This window comes from Anomaloglossus baeobatrachus, chromosome 5 (genome assembly GCF_048569485.1).
Source record: "Anomaloglossus baeobatrachus isolate aAnoBae1 chromosome 5, aAnoBae1.hap1, whole genome shotgun sequence".
Lineage (NCBI taxonomy): Eukaryota > Metazoa > Chordata > Amphibia > Anura > Aromobatidae > Anomaloglossus > Anomaloglossus baeobatrachus.
In genome coordinates, this window is record NC_134357.1 from 232,305,314 (window position 1) to 232,327,806 (window position 22,493).

The window sequence follows — 22,493 nt, forward strand, 5'->3', positions numbered from 1 at the left end:
TCTCAGAATTACCAGCATCACTTGAAGCTTTCATTTTCCGTAGTTTTAACCTGATAAAATGACACTTGTCAGAATTGGAAAATTTAGTCTGGTAATTGAGGTAAAAAATGGCTCAATCATTAAGGGGCTAAGTAATAGGTGATTTTCGTTTTCGCGCTTTTGTTTCTTCCTTCCTTTATTCCAAGAGCCATATCTTTATTTTTCTGTCTAAATAGCTGTGATAGAGTTTGTTTAGTGATTGCAGACTTGTGAATTTGAACCGAACCAGGGGTTAAATAGAATATTTCACCAGGTTTTAACTACCCCAACTGAGAGCATTATGATCTGGGGGCAAAGAACCATAAATCCAGACAGGTATCACTCTGGGCTGCTTGCAGTTGATTTGGTAAACTTACATGTTATGTTGATATCTTCTGCAGTTCTACCAGTTTCTAACTGCTGAGCTCTGTATAAGCCTGCCCACACCACTGATTGGCAACTTTATGCCTATGAAAAGTATACAAAGAAAACGGCCAATCAGTGGTGTGGGTGGGGCTATACAGAGCTCATGAATATGCTTGTATATCTGCCAGCAAAATTGCTGAAAAAACAGTAATATTAATCAAAATTACAGCAATCAGCCCAGCAAGTGGCACATTGCTGGACTCAGAGTCTCTGCTTCTATATTATACTGCTCTCAGACTAGGTGGCAAAAACCTAGTGATAGATTCCCTTTAAGTATCATCTTAATTTTGGGCCTTGCTGAAGATTTTGCATCACAAGCTGAAAGCTGCACAACTCATGCTTACTATTCCTTATCTATACTGATTTCTAAAAACTGTTCCTATTAAGCATTTGTACCAGTTCTATGTGTAGAATTAAGTAAATGATATGTAATCCACATCCAGATTCAAAATTAAATTTATGATTGTCCTATATGGAACAGAAGACGACCATAAAACCTAAACTGTAGTGCAACAGTGTGAGATCTGATTGCATGTTGTGCCCATTGTACGGTATTAATACAGTGACCGGTCAGGTTCTCACACTCATGTGACTGCTGCATTGTTGCCACATGAAGGGTCAGATAGTGTTAAGTCAGGTCACGGCATGACAGCGCGTGTGTAGAGGGTTGTGAGCGCTCATCACCTGAGTTGTGTTCTACGGTGGAATATGACCCTTGGTCCTGTCAGCATTCCTGGGGTTAATAGATAATTTGCGTGTAACTTGTAGAAGATATTATAATCCTGTAACGACAATTTAGCAGACAAAGAATAAGGCTCAATCCACCGAAATTAGTTTGTTTAGAAAAGTGAGACCGTAACAAACAGCAAAGTTGAATGTACGTAAGCTTTCAATCTTCTGCGTCTTTTGCAGTCCTGTGATTCTCCAACACTGAAGATCTACAGATCCGCCAACTAATGTTTCTTTCTTTTCAGTATGTCTGGAACAGCTTCTATTAATTGTCTCCATCATGTCGCGGTGGCAGGAGGTACACATGGCAATGAGATGTCGGGGGTCACTCTCGTAAAACACTGGCTTAGAGACTCTACTGATCTGGTGAGGGACACTTTCACCGCTGTTCCCTTATTGGCCAACCCAAAAGCAACTGAGAAATGCGTGAGATACTGCGAAAGGGACCTGAACCGCTGCTTCACCTGGGACATCTTGCTGTGAGTTCTTTAGATACTGATAAGTTAATGATATCAGCCAGTGCCAAAAAGTTGGAATTGTTTTACACCATTGAAAGCTTCAGGAAAATACATATCACAAGATGGGAGAACCTGTAAACATCTCTATGTCGTACAAGATACTTATTAATGTCTGCAATTGTTTTGTTTTCCAAAATGTTAAATACTTTTCATACCATTTGAATTTATATGATTATATTATTAGTGTTTCTCCAGAATATTTTGGCTTTAGTTTAGGTTTTTAGGTTTTCCATTGAATCTTCAAGATTTATCTGTGTGTTTCCATCCATCTTGCTACTATTTTTACATCAATTCATCCATATATACCAGGGGTGCAAAAGCTGTGGCCAGGTGGCAATATGCAGCCCTCGATGCCCTTATGTGCAGCCCCCAATCATCTGGTCACAGAAATGAAACGTGTATTCCATGTTATGGAGAATACCCATGGTGCATAACACCGTATAGACGGGTAATTATGAATGATGTGCTGTGTAGCCTTATAGTGGAAAAATTAGTAAGTCCTAGCTCCTATAGCACATAAAGAAATATAAAGCCTGGTTTACACGCTTCAATAGATCTTTCAATCTGTCGTCGGGGTCAAATTGTAAGTGACGCACATCCGGCATCGTTCGTGACGTATTTGCGTGTGAAACCTACGTGCAATCAAGATTGAACGAAAATACGGTGATCGCATACACGTCGTTTATTCCTCATACATTGGACGTTTTGTTGTATGAACCTAGTCAATTGTAACGTGTGACATCCCTCATACGATTTTGATATCTGATGCTATGTGCGCAGGTGTGCGCTCTGCACCGCAGCTTAAAAAAGGTCTGCTTCAGAGCGCAGCTGAAAAGCTGCGTTCTGAAGCGCCTCACAATGTCTGTCATTCACTAATCTCTGTCAGTCCGTCACTATCTCTGTCCCTCACTCTCTGTCCATGTCAGTCTATCCCCCTCTCTCATATACTCACCGTTCCCCGATCCCCGGCGCTGCACGGCATTCACACTGCTCCGGCGGCTTTTACTGTTTTGAAAAAGCCGGCCGCCCATTAAACAATCTCGTATTCCCTGCTTTCCCCGCCCACCGGCGCCTATGATTGGTTACAGTGAGACTCGCCCCCACGCTGAGTGACAGGTGTCACACTGCACCCAATCACAGCAGCCGGTGGGCGTGTCTATACTGTGCAGTGAAATAAATAATTAAATAATTTAAAAAAACGGCGTGCGGTGCCCCCCAATTTTAAAACCAGCCAGATAAAGCCATACGGCTGAAGGCTGGTATTCTCAGGATGGGGAGCTCCACGTTATGGGGAGCCCCCCAGCCTAACAATATCAGCCAACAGCCGCCCAGAATTGCCGCATACATTAGATGCGACAGTTCTGGGACTGTACCCGGCTCTTCCCGATTTGCCCTGGTGCGTTGGCAAATCGGGGTAATGAGTTATTGGCAGCCCATAGCTGCCAATAAATCCTAGATTAATCATGTCAGGCGTCTATGAGACACCCTCCATGATTAATCTGTAAGTTACAGTAAATAAACACACACACCCGAAAAATCCTTTATTAGAAATAAAAAACACACACATATACCCTGGTTCACCACTTTAATCAGCCCCAAAAAGCCCTCCATGTCCGGCGTACTCCAGGATGGTCCAGCGTCGCATCCAGCGCTGCTGCATGGAGGTGACCGGAGCTGCAGCAGACACAGCCGCTCCGGTCAGTAAATAAAAAAAAAAAAAGGTGCCCAATGCATACGTCACAGAACACATGATCTAAAGGATCGCACACAAAATTGATCAATTTAACATAGACTACTAACGCTCGTGTGACAGCAAATGAACGACCTACGTGCAATCTCATAAGATCGCATATGCGACCTGGGCGTGTCACATCGCATACGAGATCGCATACCTAATTGTAAGGTGTAAAGCTGGCTTAAGGGGTGAAGATGTAGCTATGCATCACTGCTGTTATATTCATTGTAGTTTATGGGACATGGGTATTGCTAAATTGTTTCAGACTCTGGCATACAGTACAATGGACAGAGCTGACTGCATGGTCTCTTCTAGAGATGAGCGAGCACCATAATATTCGTACAATAATAATAATAATAATCTCTACACTCGTAACGAATACTTTGTAATACTTGCGTATTCGTTCCAAATACCGAGTACAATGAAAGTCAATGGGAAACTCAAGTAATTTTCTGCTGAACTCAACAGAAAGGTCTGGGGGCCTGAGGAAAAGGCTGAAATGGATGAGTAAGTGATGAAACTGAATGAGGAGAGTCTGGAGAATGTGCCTGCATGCAATTCTGACTGACATGTGGTTTCTGGAATCCCCTGGAGCCACACGGAAGACGTTCCGTGTGGCTTCAGTCTATCGGTGCCCCTGCAGTGTATGTCGCACTGCCCTGGCCAGTCCTGCAGTGACTCACACAGCAGTGTGCAAGCAGCTGCAGGATGACGAGCGCCGACATCAGGAGGTTAGCTCAGATCATTACCAGCTGTGATGATTTCCGCTGAACTCGTAACGTCAGCGCTCGACGTCAGCGCTCGTCACTGACTTCCACGATGCCGCATTCTCACATCAAGTCTAGCGGATGGCCCTAGACTGTAACTAGCGGTGATGTCATGGGCTCGCGTGAGAACGCGGCAGCCATAGAACTCAGTTACAAGTGCCGCTGACCTCACAAGTTCATGACGTTGGCGCTCGTTATGCAATGCAGTGACCTAGCCTGACCTAATGATGTTAGCTCAGGTCACTGCCCCTCTCTCTCAGCCAATGGGGAACATTCTGTTCTTCATCGACTGGGACAATGAGTATGGTATAGAATGTCGTGGGACCCCCTTATTGGATTACGCCTGACCCGGAATTGTTTTTCTTTTCAATAAATTGGTGAAAGAGGGAATGTTTTGGACAGTGTTTTTTCCAAATAAAATTTTTTTTTTTTTAGTACTGACTAGATTAGTGATGTCTGGTATCTGATAGATGTCGAGACATCACTAATGCCAGGGCTTGATGCCAGGTGACATTACACAGCTGGTATCAACTCCATATATTACCCCGTTTGCCACCGCACCAGGGCAATGGAATGAGCTGGTGCGAAGTGCCAGGATTGGCGCATCTAATGGATGCGCCACTTCTGGGGCAGCTGCGGCCTGCTATTTTTAGATGGAGGAGGGTCCAATAACCATGGACATCCATAGTCTGAGAATAACACAGCTGTCCACTTTTCCTTGGCTGGTGGTGATCAAATTTGGGGGGGACCCCACATTCTTTTTTTAGTTATTTATTTACTTTAAAATAACAGCGTGGGGTGCCCTCTGTTTTGGATTACCATACAAATTCTTTGCACCCACACTCCTCACATGGAGGGTCTGCACTCCTAGAAAATGGGGAGCATGCCCCCTATATTCTAGAAGGTCCAGAGTCGTTGTGGGACTTCCAAAATGGATTACAGGGGATTTTTTTTTTTCTTTACAATAAATTGGTGAAAGAGGGAATCTTTTGGGGAGTGTTTTTTTTTTCAAATACATTTTTTTTTCTATTTTTATACTGACAGTTGGTGATGTCGGGTATCTGATAGACGCCATGATATCACAACTGCTGGGCTTGATGTCAGGTGACATTAGGCTTGCATGGGCATCACCAGTAGGCTGGCATGGGCCAATAAGTATGGACCTTCCCACCCTGAGAATACCAGACCGCAACTGTCCACTTTACCTTGGCTGGTGATGAACCAAGTTGGGGGGAACTGCACTTTTTTTTTAATTATTTATTTATAAATAATTATAAAAAAGAGCCTGGGGGCCCTCCAAATTGGATCCCCAACCAAGGTAAAGCTGCCAGCTGTGATCTACAGGCTGCAGCCGTCTGCTTTACCCGAGCTGGGACCCCACGTCATTTGTTTTAATTATTGATTTATTTATTGGCTAACTACAAGGCTAAGTTCCCTTTAGTGCCACATGAAAGACACCAAAGGGTGCGAGATTACAAATTGTAGGGGAGTGGGAAATTATATCTATCTATCCATCCAGGTATCTATCCAGCTATCTATCTTTCTAGCTTTTCACTGTACAGTATGTAACCCTTCTTCCGTTTTTTTTTTGGCGGTCCGCTAAAAAAGCAACGGAATGCACACGGATGTATAATGGATCGTATACAGAACGGAAAGGATATGGTTCTGACACTGATGTGCATTGTTTAAAAAATTAGCCCTTAGTCCAATTCATGCAGGAGGTCCCCATCACAAGGGCATCCAATGACAAATAGTAGTTAGGCTGGAGTAGGAGTACTGTCCTGGTTTGTCTACTGCACAATGTGCATAGTGCTTACAAAAATTAGCCCTATGGCCTGAGTCATGGTTGATGCCGGAAAGAAACAGCTTTATATGGGAAGGGGTGGACGCAGCAGTAGCCAAAATGAACAATTTGGGGGAATTTAGTTTGGCTTGCTTTTATCTAGAGGGATTGCAAACTGTGGAAAAATCAAGTTCTTGTTGAAATTAATCAGACTAAAGGGTACTTTACACGCTGCGATATCGGTACCGATATCGCTAGCGAGTGTACTCGCCGCCGTCAGTTGTGCGTCATGGGCAAATCACTGCCCGTGGCGCACAACATCGCTTACACTCGTCACACGGACTTACCTTCCCTGCGACATCGCTCTGGCTGGCGATCCGGCTCCTTTCTAAGGGAGCGGTGAGTTCGGCGTCACAGCGACGTCCCACGGCAGCCGTCCAATAGCAGAGGAGGGGCGGAGATGAGCAGCTGGAACATGCCACCCACCTCCTTCCTTCCTCATTGCCAGTGGATGGAGGTAAGGAGATGTTTGTCGCTCCTGCAGTGTCACACATAGCGATGTGTGGTGCTGCAGGAACGAGGAACAACATCGCTACATACCAGACAACGATTTTTGGTAAATGAACGACCTCTCATATACTAACGATTTTTATCTCTTTTGCGATCATTTAAGGTCGCTCCAGCCTGTCACACACTGTGATGTCGCTAACGACGCCGGATTTGCGTTACAAACACCGTGACCCCGACGATATATCATTAGCGATGTCGCAGCGTGTAAATGGCCCTTTAGTCTGTGTGCATTATCTGTGGAGAGGCGTGAGCGCCTATCAGTGATGATTGCCCCAGCAGAACTGAAAACACGCCCTGACATCAAACTAGCAGCAGGGCAGGCCAGCACCTCCAAGGTGTATATAGAGAGGTCAGGCTAAGTGTTCAGTAGAGATGAGCGAACCGGTCCCGGTTCGGCTCGAGGTCGGTTCGCCGAACGGAGGTCCCGTTCGAGTTCGGCTCGTCGAACGTTCGACGAACCGAACTCGAACTGCATAGGAAACAATGGCAGGCAATCACAAACACATAAAAACACCTAGAAAACACCCTCAAAGGTGTCCAAAAGATGACAAACAACTCACAACACAACACAAACACATGGGAAAGTGACAAGGACATATACTCATGCGAAAACAAAACAGCTGGACAAGGAAAAAGAGGAGGAGACACAGATATATGAGTATATGCAAGGAAACATCGATTCCATTATTGTGCAACTTGAGCCCTGCTCATTTTAGGCTTCCAATCTTGATAAATTGCCTGAGCTCGCCACGTACGCCTTGGGGATCTTGTCGTGTCCTGCAGCCAGCGTTCTCTCGGAACCTGTCTTCAGTGCTGCTGGGGGTCTGCTGGCAGATAAGCACACGCGTCTGTCCACTGACAATGTGGACATGGCTCTCAAAGGACTTTTCTTCCCCTGGGTCAGCCAGGGGAGGCAAAAGGCACGCGTATTTTTGAGAGTGCTTCATGCAAAGCATCTTTTTCATCTTGAAAATGGGGGTCAACTGATGCCAGTCAAGTGGGGTGTGTGTGGCCCAATTAGTGGAAACGAGGGAGACTGTGGTTGGAGTCCCCTCGCTGTGTTTCTAAAAGAACCAAGATGAACAAGTCATGGCTCTCAGAGGACTTTTCTTCCCCTGGGTCAGCCAGGGGACGGCAAAGGCACGCGTATTTTTGAGAGTGCTTCATGCAAAGCATCTTTTTCATCTTGAAAATGGGGGTCAACTGATGCCAGTCAAGTGGGGTGTGTGTGGCCCAATTAGTGGAAACGAGGGAGACTGTGGTTGGAGTCCCCTAGCTATGTTTTACATGATTTTCGAAGGGCATGACATGCCTAAGAGGTTGAGTTTCATCATCTGCAACTTGTTGGCAACAGAAAGGCTGCCTTTACACCCTTTTGAGACCGAGGATTTTCGAGACCTTATGCCCATTGCAGTGCCCCAAGAGCCGATGGCCAGTCGTCACTCCTTCTCCAAGAAAGGCGTGCCCGCGCTACCACAGTAGGTCCCACACAACCTCACCGATTCCTTGAGAAACTCTGTGTGTGACAGGGTGCATTTCAACACAGATACTTGGACCAGTAAGCATGGACAGGGGAGTTACATGTTGCTGACTGGGCACTGGGTAACTATGGTGAGAGATGGAGAAGGGTTTGCTGTACAAGTCTTGCCGTCCCCACGACTTGTGTGTCAATCCTTCCTCTGTATGTACAAGTTCCTCCACTGCTTCTGCCTCCTCAACCTCGTGTGGGTCCTCCACCTCGGCCCAAACCCTGTGTGCTCAGGCCACCCTTCCTTGTAACTGCGCCCAAGGAATTTCACACACCTCCTTACTATGCTGGCAGCAGAGCTCAAGGCCATCATGCGGTCTAATGTTTACTTTGAAATGTAGGGGAAATGTGAGACACCGCTTAGGAATTGTGGACGGTTAGCTCTGGAGAGTGAGACCGAGTTTCATCAATGGTTGTCTACAGTCAACCAGCAGTCAGGGAAGGTCGGGTGCGACAATGATGCAAACCAGTCTGCGACCCTTCTTCAGGGCAATGTGACACACGTGCCTTGTATGGCTCACGTGTTGAACCTGGTTGTCCAGCAATTTTTAAAACATTATCCCTGCCTACATGGCCTTCTGCAGAGGGCACGGTGTAACGCCTGCCTGGATCGACACACTCAGATGGGCTGTAAAGGATAGGCTAGAGGCAAGCCACTCACCAAGCTGGACACCCAGAACCCTGAAACCCTTTAACCCCTATACAGTGATTTGAAATTACACAGGGCCCACGTTGATCAATACCTGTGGAAGGCTGCAGTTCCAGAGAATAGTAGTCATGCAGGTTCAAAAACATTAATTGAGGAAGAGGAACAGAATGGGATGACCAGGACTTAATCAGAAAACAAGCAGAGGTGAAATGCGGATCGGCCAACGAGGTACATAAACAGCAAGCAGGAAACGTAGTCAGGTAACAAGCACACAAACTCATAAAACTGAACTGGGGGTAACAGTAACAAGAGGTTCATAGCTTTGTCTGGCAGTGGTCTGCAGACAGGAGGGGCCTAAAAAAGGGTGTGGTGTCTTCCCATTGGGACCAGAGTACAAATTGATTGAGTGGACTACGTTGGTGACTTAAAAGCCGTGTGCGGCAATGATGCAAACCTGTCTGCGGCCCTTCGTCAGGGCAATGTGACACACGGGCCTTGTATGGGTCACGTGTTGAATCTGATTCACGACTTGTGTGTCAATCCTTCCTCTGTATGTACAAGTTCCTCCACTGCTTCTGCCTCCTCAACCTCGTGTGGGTCCTCCACCTCGGCCCAAACCCTGTGTGCTCAGGCCACCCTTCCTTGTAACTGCGCCCAAGGAAACCCACACACCTCCTTACTATGCTGGCAGCAGAGCTCAAGGCCATCAGGCGGTCAAATGTTTACTTTGAAATGTTGGGGAAATGTGAGACACCGCTGAGGAATTGTGGACGGTTAGCTCTGGAGAGTGAGACCGAGTTTCATCAATGGTTGTCTACAGTCAACCAGCAGTCAGGGAAGGTCGGGTGCGACAATGATGCAAACCAGTCTGCGACCCTTCTTCAGGGCAATGTGACACACGTGCCTTGTATGGCTCACGTGTTGAACCTGGTTGTCTAGCAATTTTTAAAATACCATCCCGGCCTACATGGCCTTGTGCAGCGGGCACGCTGCTATGTGGTCACTTTCATCCTTCGCACCCAGCAGCTCAACAACTTTCATCGCTCCGGAAGTCTTAGGGTCTGGCAGTTAAACGCCGGAAATGCGATGTTCCGACACGCAGGAATTGGAATCTGCACATGTTGCATTGTGTGTGGCAGCACCGCAGAGCCCTGCTGAAATATGGTATGACGTATACCCTGGGCTAACTTGATCCAGAGGTGGTGCAGATCACGCTGCTGGAGTGGTGTCAGATCAAGGACCTATGCACCCTTCTACACAGTTTCCAAATGTCGACGAAGATGTTTAGCACTGGCAATGCCATTCTCAGCGTGACAATTCTGGTCACCTACATGATGGAGCACACTGTAAGCATTATTCGGAGTCAGGTATTGGTCCAAGAGGAAGGTGAGGAAGTACAGGAGGAGTCATATGCAGAAGGGATAATAAGATCTACAAGGTCCATACGGTAAGCGGCACCTAGGCAGCAGTTATGGTGGGGGATAGGGATTAACAAGGGCGCATAGTATCAGCAAAAATTGTTGAGGAAGGTGCAGGAGCCATGAAGAAATGGAGGACGAACTTGCGATGGGCATGGAAGACTCAGCAGATGAGTGAGAGCTTGCTCACATTTCGGTTGTGCGAGGTTGGGGGGAGAGGGCAGAGGAAGGAGGCACGATTCTCACCTCTCTGCCACCAACACACCAAGGTCTTGGTCCTCCTGGATGCACAAGACACATGAGCGTCTTCTTGCTGCACTACCTACAACATGACCCTCGGATTGTACGAATTCGAAGTAATGCTAACTACTGGGTTGCCACACTGTTAGATCCCCGGTACAAGACAAAATTTGGCGAAATAATTCCTGCCATATAAAGGGACGCACGTGTACAGGAGTATCTTCAGAAGGTGTTACGCAATCTTCGATCTGCTTTTCCACTAAACACCAGTGCTGCACAGAGTGAATCTCAACGGTTTGTCATGGATAGGAGGAAATGGTCTTTTACTTGTCCACATCTGAGGGACCGAGGGGTGGCTGTTGTGCTGAGATGCCATTGAGTACGGTGTCCCTGCAGAGCTGCACTTTTGGTCATATACAAAATGAGTTGAAAAAGGACAGATGCGGGTGAAAAGGGGAACAGGTGTGTTGGAAAGGGGAAAAAAGTTTTGGTCCGTGGGTTTGGTGGTTAAGCAAAAGTAACATTTGATGAAGAAACACCATCTGTTACGGTGGGACTGACAGATTTGGATAAGGTGGTATATACTATGTTACCGCTATATAACGAAAATTAATAAGAAAAGAAAGATAAAGGTATATATCCCCATCAGCAGTCAGTGTCCACCGTGCTCCCAGATGGAAAAGGAGAGGTTGGCAACTGGAAGGTTCGGTGGAGGATACAGAGCTGTGTGGCTATGAAACTAATAGTAGCCTGAACCAAGTTAGACGCCACTCGGATCTTGAGACTGGGAGCGCTGTTAGCGTCACAGGGTCCACACGCCCACCCAGCCCAGGAACTCCCTGTTAACATCACAGGGGCCATTCAGTACGCTGACCGTGTGCATTTGGGCCACACCTGTGAACAGCAGGCGCATCAGCAGCAGGCCTGTTAATGCCACTGGGCTGCACAAGCAGGACTTGTAGGACAGGAGCTGGTCTTAACCGTTCTGCGTTACCAACTGTGGTGGCGGCCTGCATCAACGCCCTATCCCTGCCTACCTCTGGCCTAAAGCCACAATGGGTTCAACACATGGAGGTGTGCTCTTTCGGAGCATAATAGAAGACTGCGCACCTCCTTGTTGTCTCCAGCACCTTCTATAACCTGGGTCCGCCCCAAACCAGGGTGGACCACAATGCACCTCCTGGAGACAAAAGCAGAGTGACACGTCATGAGTGGCATAACTAGCGTCCTATTTGGAACCGCAACTTCAATGATGACCTCATGGCTGTCATGACCCAAACACCTCACCAGTCATCGTCTGACCATCAATAATGAGGTGACAAGTCATAGGGGCGGGCCTCTGCAAGCCATTTGGGAGTGGCCTGGCCACATCGTCAGGACACCTGATGCCCTGTGGTCTAAATGGGCCCCCCACATCACGGGCAGGGCCAAAGAGTTCATTACCGGACCTAGTTTCTGATGCAGTAAGTGCCTGACCATAGTCAGTTGCATGAAATACAGTCTCTGAAAAAAGACTATCAGCTTTAGCATGGTGTCTATGCACAACACAGGACTTAGACCCGTCACGGAGTGCAAGTACCTGTGCAAAGAGGCTTTTCGCACTAAGTGTGGGAGCATGCGCTGTAGCCCGAAATGAAGACTTAGCCTCAGGAATGGCACAGTCAGGCTGAGCATACTCACTAGGCGAAACACTGGAGTTAGGCTGCGGCTGGGGTAATTCGTCACACGCATGCGCACTAGCTGCCTCTCCACACTTACACGTGGAGGAGAAAGCAGCCAGCTGGACAACCCGAGGCACAGGCCTAAATGGCAGCTGATGCCTGGGCGCAACTGAAACCGCAGCAGGCTGCTTGCGTTTAAGGCGTCACCGTTTTGTAACAACAAATAACATCCAAAAGAACAGGTGTACTTCTTCCCATGGATAATCTGATATGATCCCTTTTTTCATGGACACGACCATCGGTAACAAATGTAGATGAGGCCAAATCAGCAGCTGCTTCAATGCATCTGAATTGCTCCATAAAGTGGCCTCTCCTCCACCCCAATTTCAAGATCCCAAATACTCCATTCCTCTGTGGTGTCAATCCAATCGCACTTGCTTCCTAACAGCTCTCAAGTTTCCACCAGCCCTGCTGAGTATGGGGTGACAGAGATGGTTGAGTTTGCATAGCTGTTCAGTCGCACTATAGCCTGGGAATCAGAGGTCTGCTCCAAAGCTGCAATGAGTACAGACAAGGAAGTTATTATTATTTTTATCATTATTGATTTATAGAGCACCATTGATTCCATGGTGCTGTACATGAGAAGGGGGTTACATACAGAATACATATACAAGTAACTATAGACAGACTGGTACAGAGGGAAGAGGGCCCTGCCCTTGCGGGATTACATTCTAAAGGATTTTTGGGAGGAGACAGTAGGAGTTGTTTAGGTTGAGCGTCAAGTACGTATGGTGGTGGTGTCATTGAAGGTTATAGTCATTTCTGAACAGATGAGTTTTCAGATTCAGTTTGAAGCTTGCGTGTGTAGCAGCTAATCTAATGTGTTGAGGTAGCGAGTTCCATGAGACAGGGGAAATGATCTGCGCAGATAGCCTGAAGCTCTGTGACTGGGATCCAGGCCCCGATGAAGAAGGTGCTGAGCCTAATCTACACCCTCATTTCCAAATAGTAAATCCTCCTGGTGGAGACAATGGGGAACATGATGAGGAGCACAGATACCTGATTGGAAGGACAACTTTACTATTCGGTCAGGGCAGGAAGAGGTTGTCTTGGAGGACTCAGGACGAGGGGAATGAAAACACACAGGGTTATTGATGAGGTTGGAGACAACACTTACTGTCAAACCAAAGTCAGCCAGTCGATGAGGTCATTAGAGGAGGTGGAGGAGGATGCTACTGACGACGAGGTTACGTTGCGTCTTCCTGGCCAGAGACAAAGTACTGGAAGCACGTCAACAACTGAATCCTGGACCACAACTTTGACTCTGAGCAGATGTCGTGTTGGCTATGCAGGTCGCATGGACTGTAAGCCTTTCCTAGCCTGTGAATTTTTGGACATCGCAAAGGATCACCCAAGTCATGGAATCTGTAAGATTTGTCAACAATCTGTAAGTAGAAGGCAAAAACTCACACTTTTGAGTACTTCATGAAGTATCTGTTAGGGCCAGGTGGACGGGCAGACCCAGGAGGTGGATCCACTGGGCCGAACACCTTCCTGAAGGCAAGGGGTCCGGTAGCCGGAGCACTACGGGTAAAATAGTCCGTGCAAAATAGTGGAATGTAGAAGTCCCTGGGACCACGGAGTCACTGATGGTAGTCCGGGTGACAGAGCTCAGGTTCGGAGGCCAAGATGTTGTCAGGCAGAGTCCGGAACTGATGGAGCGAGAGGATGGATCACCACAGGGATCAAAGATGGTACGGACTGACGGGATGGCAGATAGTCAGCGTTCGGGGTTCGGGAATCGGCAGGACCGGATGGCGAGGCAGGAGCGGCTCTAGAAGAGAGAGAGGTGAGTATACCGCAAGACACAAGAAGACCTGACTCCTTGCTTAGGAAACACGAAGAACAGGCCCCGCCCCCTTGGACATTAAACCCCTTTATACCCTGTACCTGTGTGTTCAATATCCTGTCTGTGGACGCTGGCCCTTTAAGAAAGGGTCAATGACCGCGTGCCCTACTGCGCATGCGCGAGGCCCGGGTGCCAGAAGCCAGGGCAGGGAGCGGCGAACAGGAGGCAGGGGAGCCGAGCTGGAGCGAAGCTGACAGCGGACGCTGGGAGCGGGGACCGGGACGCCTGGGGATCCTAGGTGAGGAGGCCTGGAGGCTGTGGAGCGGGGGACGCCGGACAGAGGAGCCGGGGAGTGAGCCAGGGAAGCCCCAGGGAGCGTGGCAGGGGAGCCGGGGAGCTGGACAGGGGACCCAGGGAGCGTGACAGTATCACATGGATATGAATTGACAGCGTGAAGGTGTATTGCTCAGCTTTAGCAACTGTCAACGCAATATGCTTATTTGCCGTTCATTGCATGCATTGTTGCAGACTACACACAAGGGGCTGCTGTTTTTTTGGATCTGCCTTTGGTCACTATAGCAATAGAAAATTGCTCTTCGGGGGTGGACTTGGAGATGCTGTCTATGAACAGAATGAAAAGCTAAAGGTGTGCGTTACAGCAAGGAGCCACCGCGGAAACACTTTGTTCAATTGTGAGGGGAGTTGTGTTGTACTTTGATGATGAGCACTGTAACGTCAGTGAGCAGCATCCTGTACCACAGACCAACATTCTTACAGTGCTGTCTATACTGTTTACCGTGAGAGGAGCGTAAAGTCTGTATTTCTGGCAACTGGACATCACAGTACCCGGGTACGGTAGGCTGTGCCCAGACAATAATGCGGGCACAAAACACTTTGTTTTATTAGCAAAACACATATCTGTTCTGGGTAGGCCGACTATATAGACAATAAGACTTGCTGCCTCTGCACTGTCAAATTGTCACGTACAGTTTAAATCATAGAGGGACAGCAACACATGTTTGCATTGACTGTTGCTTTTCAAGATTTCCATGACTGTGTTGCAGAGCTGTGTGGTTTGCATTCACACTGTTATCATCTGCAATATCTGTGAGGCTTCAGCTAACAAGGGTATTCAGGGGGGGTCATGTGTTTTGTCTATGTTTAGGTAGATAACTTGGAAGCTCTTGTGATGCGCCACTGGTAAGTCGTGTTCGCACACACACACACACGCACACACACACGCACAAACACACAATTACTGCTACACAGAGGGATTAGCAGGTAGTAGGCAACAGAATAGATTGTTCAATTATTTTAATTGTATGCATGGTTCCTATTGTTTGTTTTGGTAAAGTTAAACAATCATTTATCAACCCAACTGGCTAGAGTCCTTTTCCTTTTGCCTGGTTTTGCTGCATACTGGGGAGCCCACCCTGTACACGACTTAAAATGAAGCATAAGTCGCAATGTGAATTTCACTGTGCTACAATATGACAGCGTCTGTGTAGCTAAGGTCAGGGATTTCCTCGCTGCATTTCCCCATTAGGAGGGATAGAAAGGGAGGCTTACTTTCCTCTACCCAGACCCACAACCCTGCCACTGTACCCTCATGCCCTTTGCACACTCAAACTCATTGTTACTAAGCCATTATACTAGCAAACACTGAGTAAACTTAGTGGCATCCTAAAAGTGGCTGTTGGACTTCCATTAGTGTCCCACTGGTGCAAACCTATGTGCAGCACCTCTGCATTGCACACTCAAACTCATTGTTACTAAGCAATTATACTAGCAAACACTGAGTAAACTTAGTGGCATCCTAAAAGTGGCTGTTGGACGTCCATTAGTGTCCCACTGGTGCAAAGCTATTTGCAGCACCACTGCATTGCACACTCAAACTCATTGTTACTAAGCCATTATACTAGCAAACACTGAGTAAACTTAGTGGCATCCTAAAAGTGGCTGTTGGACTTCCATTAGTGTCCCACTGGTGCAAACCTATGTGCAGCACCTCTGCATTGCACACTCAAACTCATTGTTACTAAGCCATTATACTAGCAAACTATGCTGCCAATTTGTTACGCTCACCGAGGAGCGTCGAGCGTCCGGAGGTGGACCCACTGGACCGTGCACCGGACTCCCCTGAGAAGGCGATCAGCAGCGAACCCCTATACAGGGACTGTGCGGCGCCTCCCCAGAAGGCCTAAATGCACGGCAGCCAGGAACCGATAGTTGGTGTGTCTGTAGGGCCAGGTGTAGCAAGGTTGTGACGTCCACAGCCGGCAGGACACGGAAACTGCACCGGAGATGTTCACAGCAGGTGACGTCCGCCGCAGGTACGGCACGGATAATGTCCACGGCAGGTAGGGCACGGTGACGTCCACTGTCGGTATGAGCGGTGACGTCCACAGCAGGTACGGCACAGATAATGTCCACGGTAGGTAGGGCACGGTGACGTCCACTGTCGGTATGAGCGGTGACGTCCCCAGCCGGAATGGTACGGATGGCACTACGGTGAGACAAGAGATTAGAACCAGGTATCAATGCACAGAAAACAGATAACAGCACAAGGGGTCTGGACACTGGCAAGGCTCTAATGGAAGCGTTGCTCGGGCGCCTGCTGCTGGGGGATGTGAACCTAAATACCCATTAGGTAACAGGTGACCTCTGAGGTCACTTCCAGAAAATGGGGCATACCGCTTTAAGAAAGGGGGCGTGGCCTCGCGCGCAGCCTACAGTCACTTACTGCAGCTCTGTGTAAGGAAGGGAGACAGGAAGAGGCTGCAGCATGCCTGGGAGCAGGAGCAGCATGCCACTAGCACTCCCAGTCATAGACCCAGGCAGCGACGGCCTTCCTCTTACTGGTCCCATGGCAGGCGCAGAGCCATGGGACCAGTAAGAAGAAGGCCGTCGCTGCCTGGGTCTATGACTGGGAGTGCTAGTGGGAGCCATGCTGGGACTGGGTACATGTGAGAAAGCGCGCCCCCCATGGGGTCTGGTGGGACCAGGGGCTACACAGTTTAAGGGCCGTAGTTGCATTGTCAGGGATAGTTATTGTTGATTATTCTGCTGTTAATAAAGATAGACCACCGCTGCAATCTACACCACCTCTCAATTTTTACTACCACATTTTAAGTGCACAATCTTGTCGCAATCAAAATGAGTGGCAAAATGACAGATGCTGGTGGAAAGGGGAAGAGGCGTGTTGGAAAAGGAAAAAAAGGGTTTGTCCGTGGGGAAGGTGGCAAAGCTCCATTAACATCTGCTGAAGATAGACCATCTTCCAGCAAAAGTAAGATGTCTACTACTTACCGTGGACAATCCGATGTGCTCCCTTTTTTACGGACACGAACAACTGGAACAAAGGTAGATGATGGCCAAAAAAAGAAAATGCTTGAATGGATCTCAAGTGGTCCAACAAGTGCCTTCTCCTCCACCTCAACTACCGCATCCAAAAAACACCAGTCCTCTGAGTTGTCATCCCAATCACACTTGCTTTCTCCCAGCTCTGAAGTCTCCATCCGCCCTGCACAGTATGGTGGAACTGAGATGGCTGAGTCTGCAGAGCTGTTCAGTCACACTATAGCCTGGAAATCAGAGGTCTGCTCCCAAGCTACAGTGAGTACAGACCAGGAAATGGTCTGCAGTGATGCCCAGAACCTTTGTGACTCAGATTCAGGCCGTGATGGCAAGTTTCTGAGCATAATGTTGACCCTTATTCGAGGAGGTCAACAGAGACGGTGGAGGAGGATGCAACTGACGACGAAGTCACCTTGCGCCTTCCTGGACAGAGTCGGAGTACTGGTAGCACGTCTACAACTGCATCCTCAGCCACCACTGTGCCTCTGAGCACTAGTCGGGGTGGATCAGCAGGTCGCAATGCCCTCTAAGCCTTGCCTAGCCTGGTCCTTTTTTGACATAGCAAAAGATCGCCCAAATTATGTGATCTGTAAAATTTGTCGTGATTCTGTTAGTAGAGGGCAAAACCTCAGCAGTTTGACAACTTCTTCCATGAATCATCACATGAATAAATATCATATGTCCCAGTGGTAAGCTCACCGTGCTGTAATGCGGCCTAGCGGAGCGAACCATCCACCGCCTGCCCCTTCCAGTGCATCTGCGCGCTCTTCATCTTCTAGGACTGTGGGGACAGCTGTCACACCTGATTTTCCACACACAACTTCCACCACTGTAACCGCAACAGGCAGTTTGCTTGGTAGGTCATCAGTTGGTTTGGAAGGGGAAACAAGTGCGTGTGTACAGCTCTCTCAGACATCGATAGCACCAACGTTGGATGAAGGCAACATCATGTCTACGCCTGCATTTTCCTCACAAAGCTGCATTTTTCCAGGGACACCCTACTCAACACCGTCTACACACAGCAGCCAGATCTCTGTCCCTCAGATGTGGACAAATAAAAGGCCATTTCCTGCGACCCATGACAAAGCTAAGAGGTTGAATTTATCCCTCTGTAAGCTCTTGGCTACCGAAATGCTCCCTTTCCGCCTGGTGGACACACAGGATTTTAGAGACCTTATGTCTGTCGCTGTGCCCCAGTACCAGATGCCCAGTCGCCACTACTTCTCTAAGAAAGGTGTGCCCGCGCTACACCAGCATGTCGCACACAACAACTCCGCTTCCTTGAGAAATTCTGTGTGTGAACGGGTGCATTTCACCACCGATACTTGGACCAGTAAGCATGGACAGGGACGTTACATGTCGCTGACTGGGCACTGGGTAACTATGGTGGTAGATGGTGAAGGGTCTGCTGCACAAGTCTTGCCGTCCCCACGACTTGTGTGTCAATCCTCTGTCTGTCCAAGTTCCGCCACTGCTTCTGCCTCCTCCACCTCATCTGGGTCCTCCACCTCCGCCCCAAGCCTGCCTGGTTAGGCCACCAGCGTTCTCACTGCGCAGAAGGAATCACGCACCCCTCATTACTATGCTGGCAGCACAGCGCAACGGCATCAGGCGGTCTTTAGCTTGACATGTCTTGGAAATAGGAGTCACACAGCGGCTGAGTTGTGGGCAGCTCTGGAGACTGAGTTGAATAAATGGTTGTCTCCACTCAACCTGCAGCCTGGTAAGGCCGTGTGCGACAATGCTGCAAACCTGGGTGCGGCCCTTCGCCTGGGCAAGGTGACACACGTGCCTTGTATGGCTCACATGTTGAACCTTGTTGTCCAGCAATTTTTAACACACTATCCCTAGATGGCCTTCTGAACAGGGCACGAAAACTGTCTGCTCACTTCCGCTGTTCAACCACCGCTGCTGAGCGACTTGCATCGCTCCAGACGTCTTTCGGCCTGCCGATTCATCACCTGAAATGCGATGTGGTAAGACGCTGGAATTCGACTCTCCACATGTTACAGCGACTGGTGCAATACGTCATGAAGTATAGCTTGGGCCAACGAGATGCAGAGGTGGGGCAGATCACCCTGATGGAGTGGTCTCAGATCAAGGACCTATACACCCTTCTGCACAGTTTCGACATGGCGACGAATATGTTTAGCGCTGACAATGCCATTATCAGCATGACAATTCCAGTCATTTACATGCTGTAGCACACGCTAAACACTATTCGGAGTCAGGGGGTGGGACAACAGGAAGGGGAGGAACTACAGGAGGATTCATATGCGCAAGACACAACAACATCACCAAGGTCCAGACGTTCATCATCACTAACGCGGCAGGCATGGGACCATGGGGGACAGGGATCAACAAGGGCGCATAGTAGCAGGCGAAATGTTGAGGAAGGTGCAGGAGAACATGAAGAAATGGAGGACGAACTATCCATGGACATGGAAAACTCAGCGGATGAGGGAGACCTTGGTCAAATTTCAGTTGAAAGAGGTTGGGGGGAGATGTCAGAGGAAGAAAGAACGGTTAGCACCTCTATGCCACAAACACAGCGTGGACTTGGTCCGCATGGCTGCGCAAGACACATGAGTGCCTTCTTGCTGCACTACCTCCAACATGACCCTCGTATTGTCAAATTTAGAAGTGATGATGACTACTGGCATGCCACACTATTAGATCCCCGGTAGAAGTCCAAATTTTGTGACATAATTTCAACCATAGAAAGGGACGCACGTATGCAGGAGTATCAGCAGAAGCTGTTACTCGATCTTAGCTCGGCTTTTCCACCAAACAACCGTAGTGCAGGGAGTGAATCTCCCAGTTGTAACTTGGCAAATATGGGACGGTCTCGTCATCTTCGACAGTCTACCCGTACCAGTAGCACCGTATCTGGTGCTGGTAACAGCAATTTTATTGAATCTTTTCATAATTTTTTTAGACCCTCCTTTGCAAGGCCACCAGAGGCAACAAGTCTGACACATAGTCAACGGCTGGAGAGGATGATAAGCGCACGCGTCTGTCCAGTGACAATGTGGACAGACTAACGTTCATCAAAATGAACAAGTCATGGATCCACAAGGAATTTACTACCCCTGTGCCATCCTGGGGAGAGTAAATGCTTGTGTATTTTGAATGTGCTTGATGCAAATCTAGCTGTGAAGTGTACAACTAGGGCACAAGTGCTGCCACTGATAAGGTGTCTGTGTGGCCCAATTTTTGGAAAAAAGGGAGACTCCGCTTGGAGTAACCCTTGCTTACATTGTTTTTAAAAATGATCCAAGATGCACAGAGCTTGGATCAGGAAAGACTTTGCTACCTACCCCTGTGTCATCCTGGGGACGGTTATGTATGGCGTATTTTTGAATGTGCTTGATGCAAATCTAGCTGTGAAGTGTACAACTGGGGCACAAGTGCTGCCACTGAAGGGGTAGGTGTGTGTGTGGCCCAATTTTTGGAAAAAAGGGAGACTCCGCTTGGAGTAACCTTTGCTTACATTGTTTTTAAAAATGATCCAAGATGCACAGAGCTAGGATCAGAAAAGACTTTGCTACCTGCCCCAGTGTCATCCTGAGGACGGTTAAGTATGGCGTATCTTTGAATGTGCTTGATGCAAATCTAGCTGTGAAGTGTACGACTGGGACACAAGTGCTGCCACTGAAGGGGTGGGTGTGTGTGTGGCCCAATTTTTGGAAAAAAGTGAGACTCCGCCTGGAGTAACCCTTGCTTAAATTGTTTTTAAAAATGATCCAAGATGCACAGAGCTGGGATCAGGAAAGACTTTGCTACCTACCCCGGTGTCATCCTGGGGACGGTTAAGTATGGCGTATTTTTGAATGTGCTTGATGCAAATCTAGCTGTGAAGTATCATAGTATCATAGTATCATAGTATCATAGTTTTTAAGGTTGAAGGGAGACTCTAAGTCCATCTAGTTCAACCCGTAGCCTAACATGTTGATCCAGAGGAAGGCAAAAAAAACCCAATGTGGCAAACAAGTTCCAATGGGGAAAAAATGTCCTTCCTGACTCCACATCCGGCAATCAGACTAGTTCCCTGGATCAATACCCTGTCATAAAATCTAATATACATAACTGGTAATATTAAATTTTTCAAGAAAGGCATGCAGGCTCTGCTTAAATGTTAGTAGTGAATCACTCATTACAACATCATGCGGCAGAGAGTTCCATAGTCTCACTGCTCGTACAGTAAAGAATCCTCGTCTGTGATTATGATTAAACCTTCTTTCCTCAAGACGTAGCGGATGCCCCCGTGTTCCTGTCGCAGGCCTAGGTGTAAAAAGATCTTTGGAAAGGTCTCTGTACTGTCCCCTCATATATTTATACATTGTGATTAGATCCCCTCTAAGCCTTCGTTTTTCCAAACTAAATAACCCCAAGTTTAATAACCTGTCTTGGTATTGCAGCCCACCCATTCCTCTAATAATCTTGGTGGCTCTTCTCTGCACCCTCTCCAGTTCAGCTATGTCCTTCTTATATATCGGTGACCAGAATTGTACACAGTATTCTAAGTGCGGTCGCACTAGTGACTTGTACAGAGGTAGAACTATATTTTTTTCATGAACACTTATACCTCTTTTAATACATCCCATTATTTTATTAGCCCTGGCAGCAGTTGCCTGACACTGGCCACTAAAGTGAAGTTTACCATCCACCCATACACCCAAGTCTTTTTCTGTGTCTGTTTTACCCAGTGTTCTACAATTAAGTACATAATCATAAATGTTATTTCCTCTACCCAAGTGCATGACCTTACATTTATCTACATTAAACTTCAATTGCCACTTCTCAGCCCAATCCTCCAATTTACATAAATCTCCCTGTAATATAAAATTATCCTCCTCTGTATTGATTACCCTGCAGAGTTTAGTATCATCTGCAAATATTGAAATTCTACTCCGCATGCCCCCGACAAGGTCATTTATAAATATGTTGAAAAGAAGCGGGCCCAATACTGACCCCTGTGGTACCCCACTATGAACTGAGACCCAGTCCGAGTACGTACCATTAATAACCACCCTTTGTTTCCTATCACTGAGCCAGTTTTTAACCCAGTTACACATATTTTCCCCTATCCCCATTATTCTCATTTTATGTACCAACCTTTTGTGTGGCACCGTATCAAAAGCTTTTGAAAAGTCCATATACACAACATCCACTGCATTTCCCTGGTCCAGACTTGAACTTACCTCTTCATAGAAGCTGATCAAATTAGTTTGACAGGATCGAT

At 47.7% G+C, this 22,493-nt stretch overlaps 1 protein-coding gene across 1 annotated transcript in view; it reads left to right on the top strand.

The window, feature by feature from the left end:
- Positions 1-1,213: 1,213 nt before the first annotated feature.
- The window catches only part of ACY3 (aminoacylase 3), a 486,199-nt gene continuing 464,919 nt past the window's right edge, over positions 1,214-22,493 (top strand). The window contains exons 1-2 of the mRNA XM_075349151.1: positions 1,214-1,321; positions 1,419-1,652. Of these exons, the coding sequence (XP_075205266.1) occupies positions 1,420-1,652 (233 nt within the window). The 5' untranslated portion in view covers positions 1,214-1,321; position 1,419. The remainder of the gene's footprint in view (positions 1,322-1,418; positions 1,653-22,493) is intronic.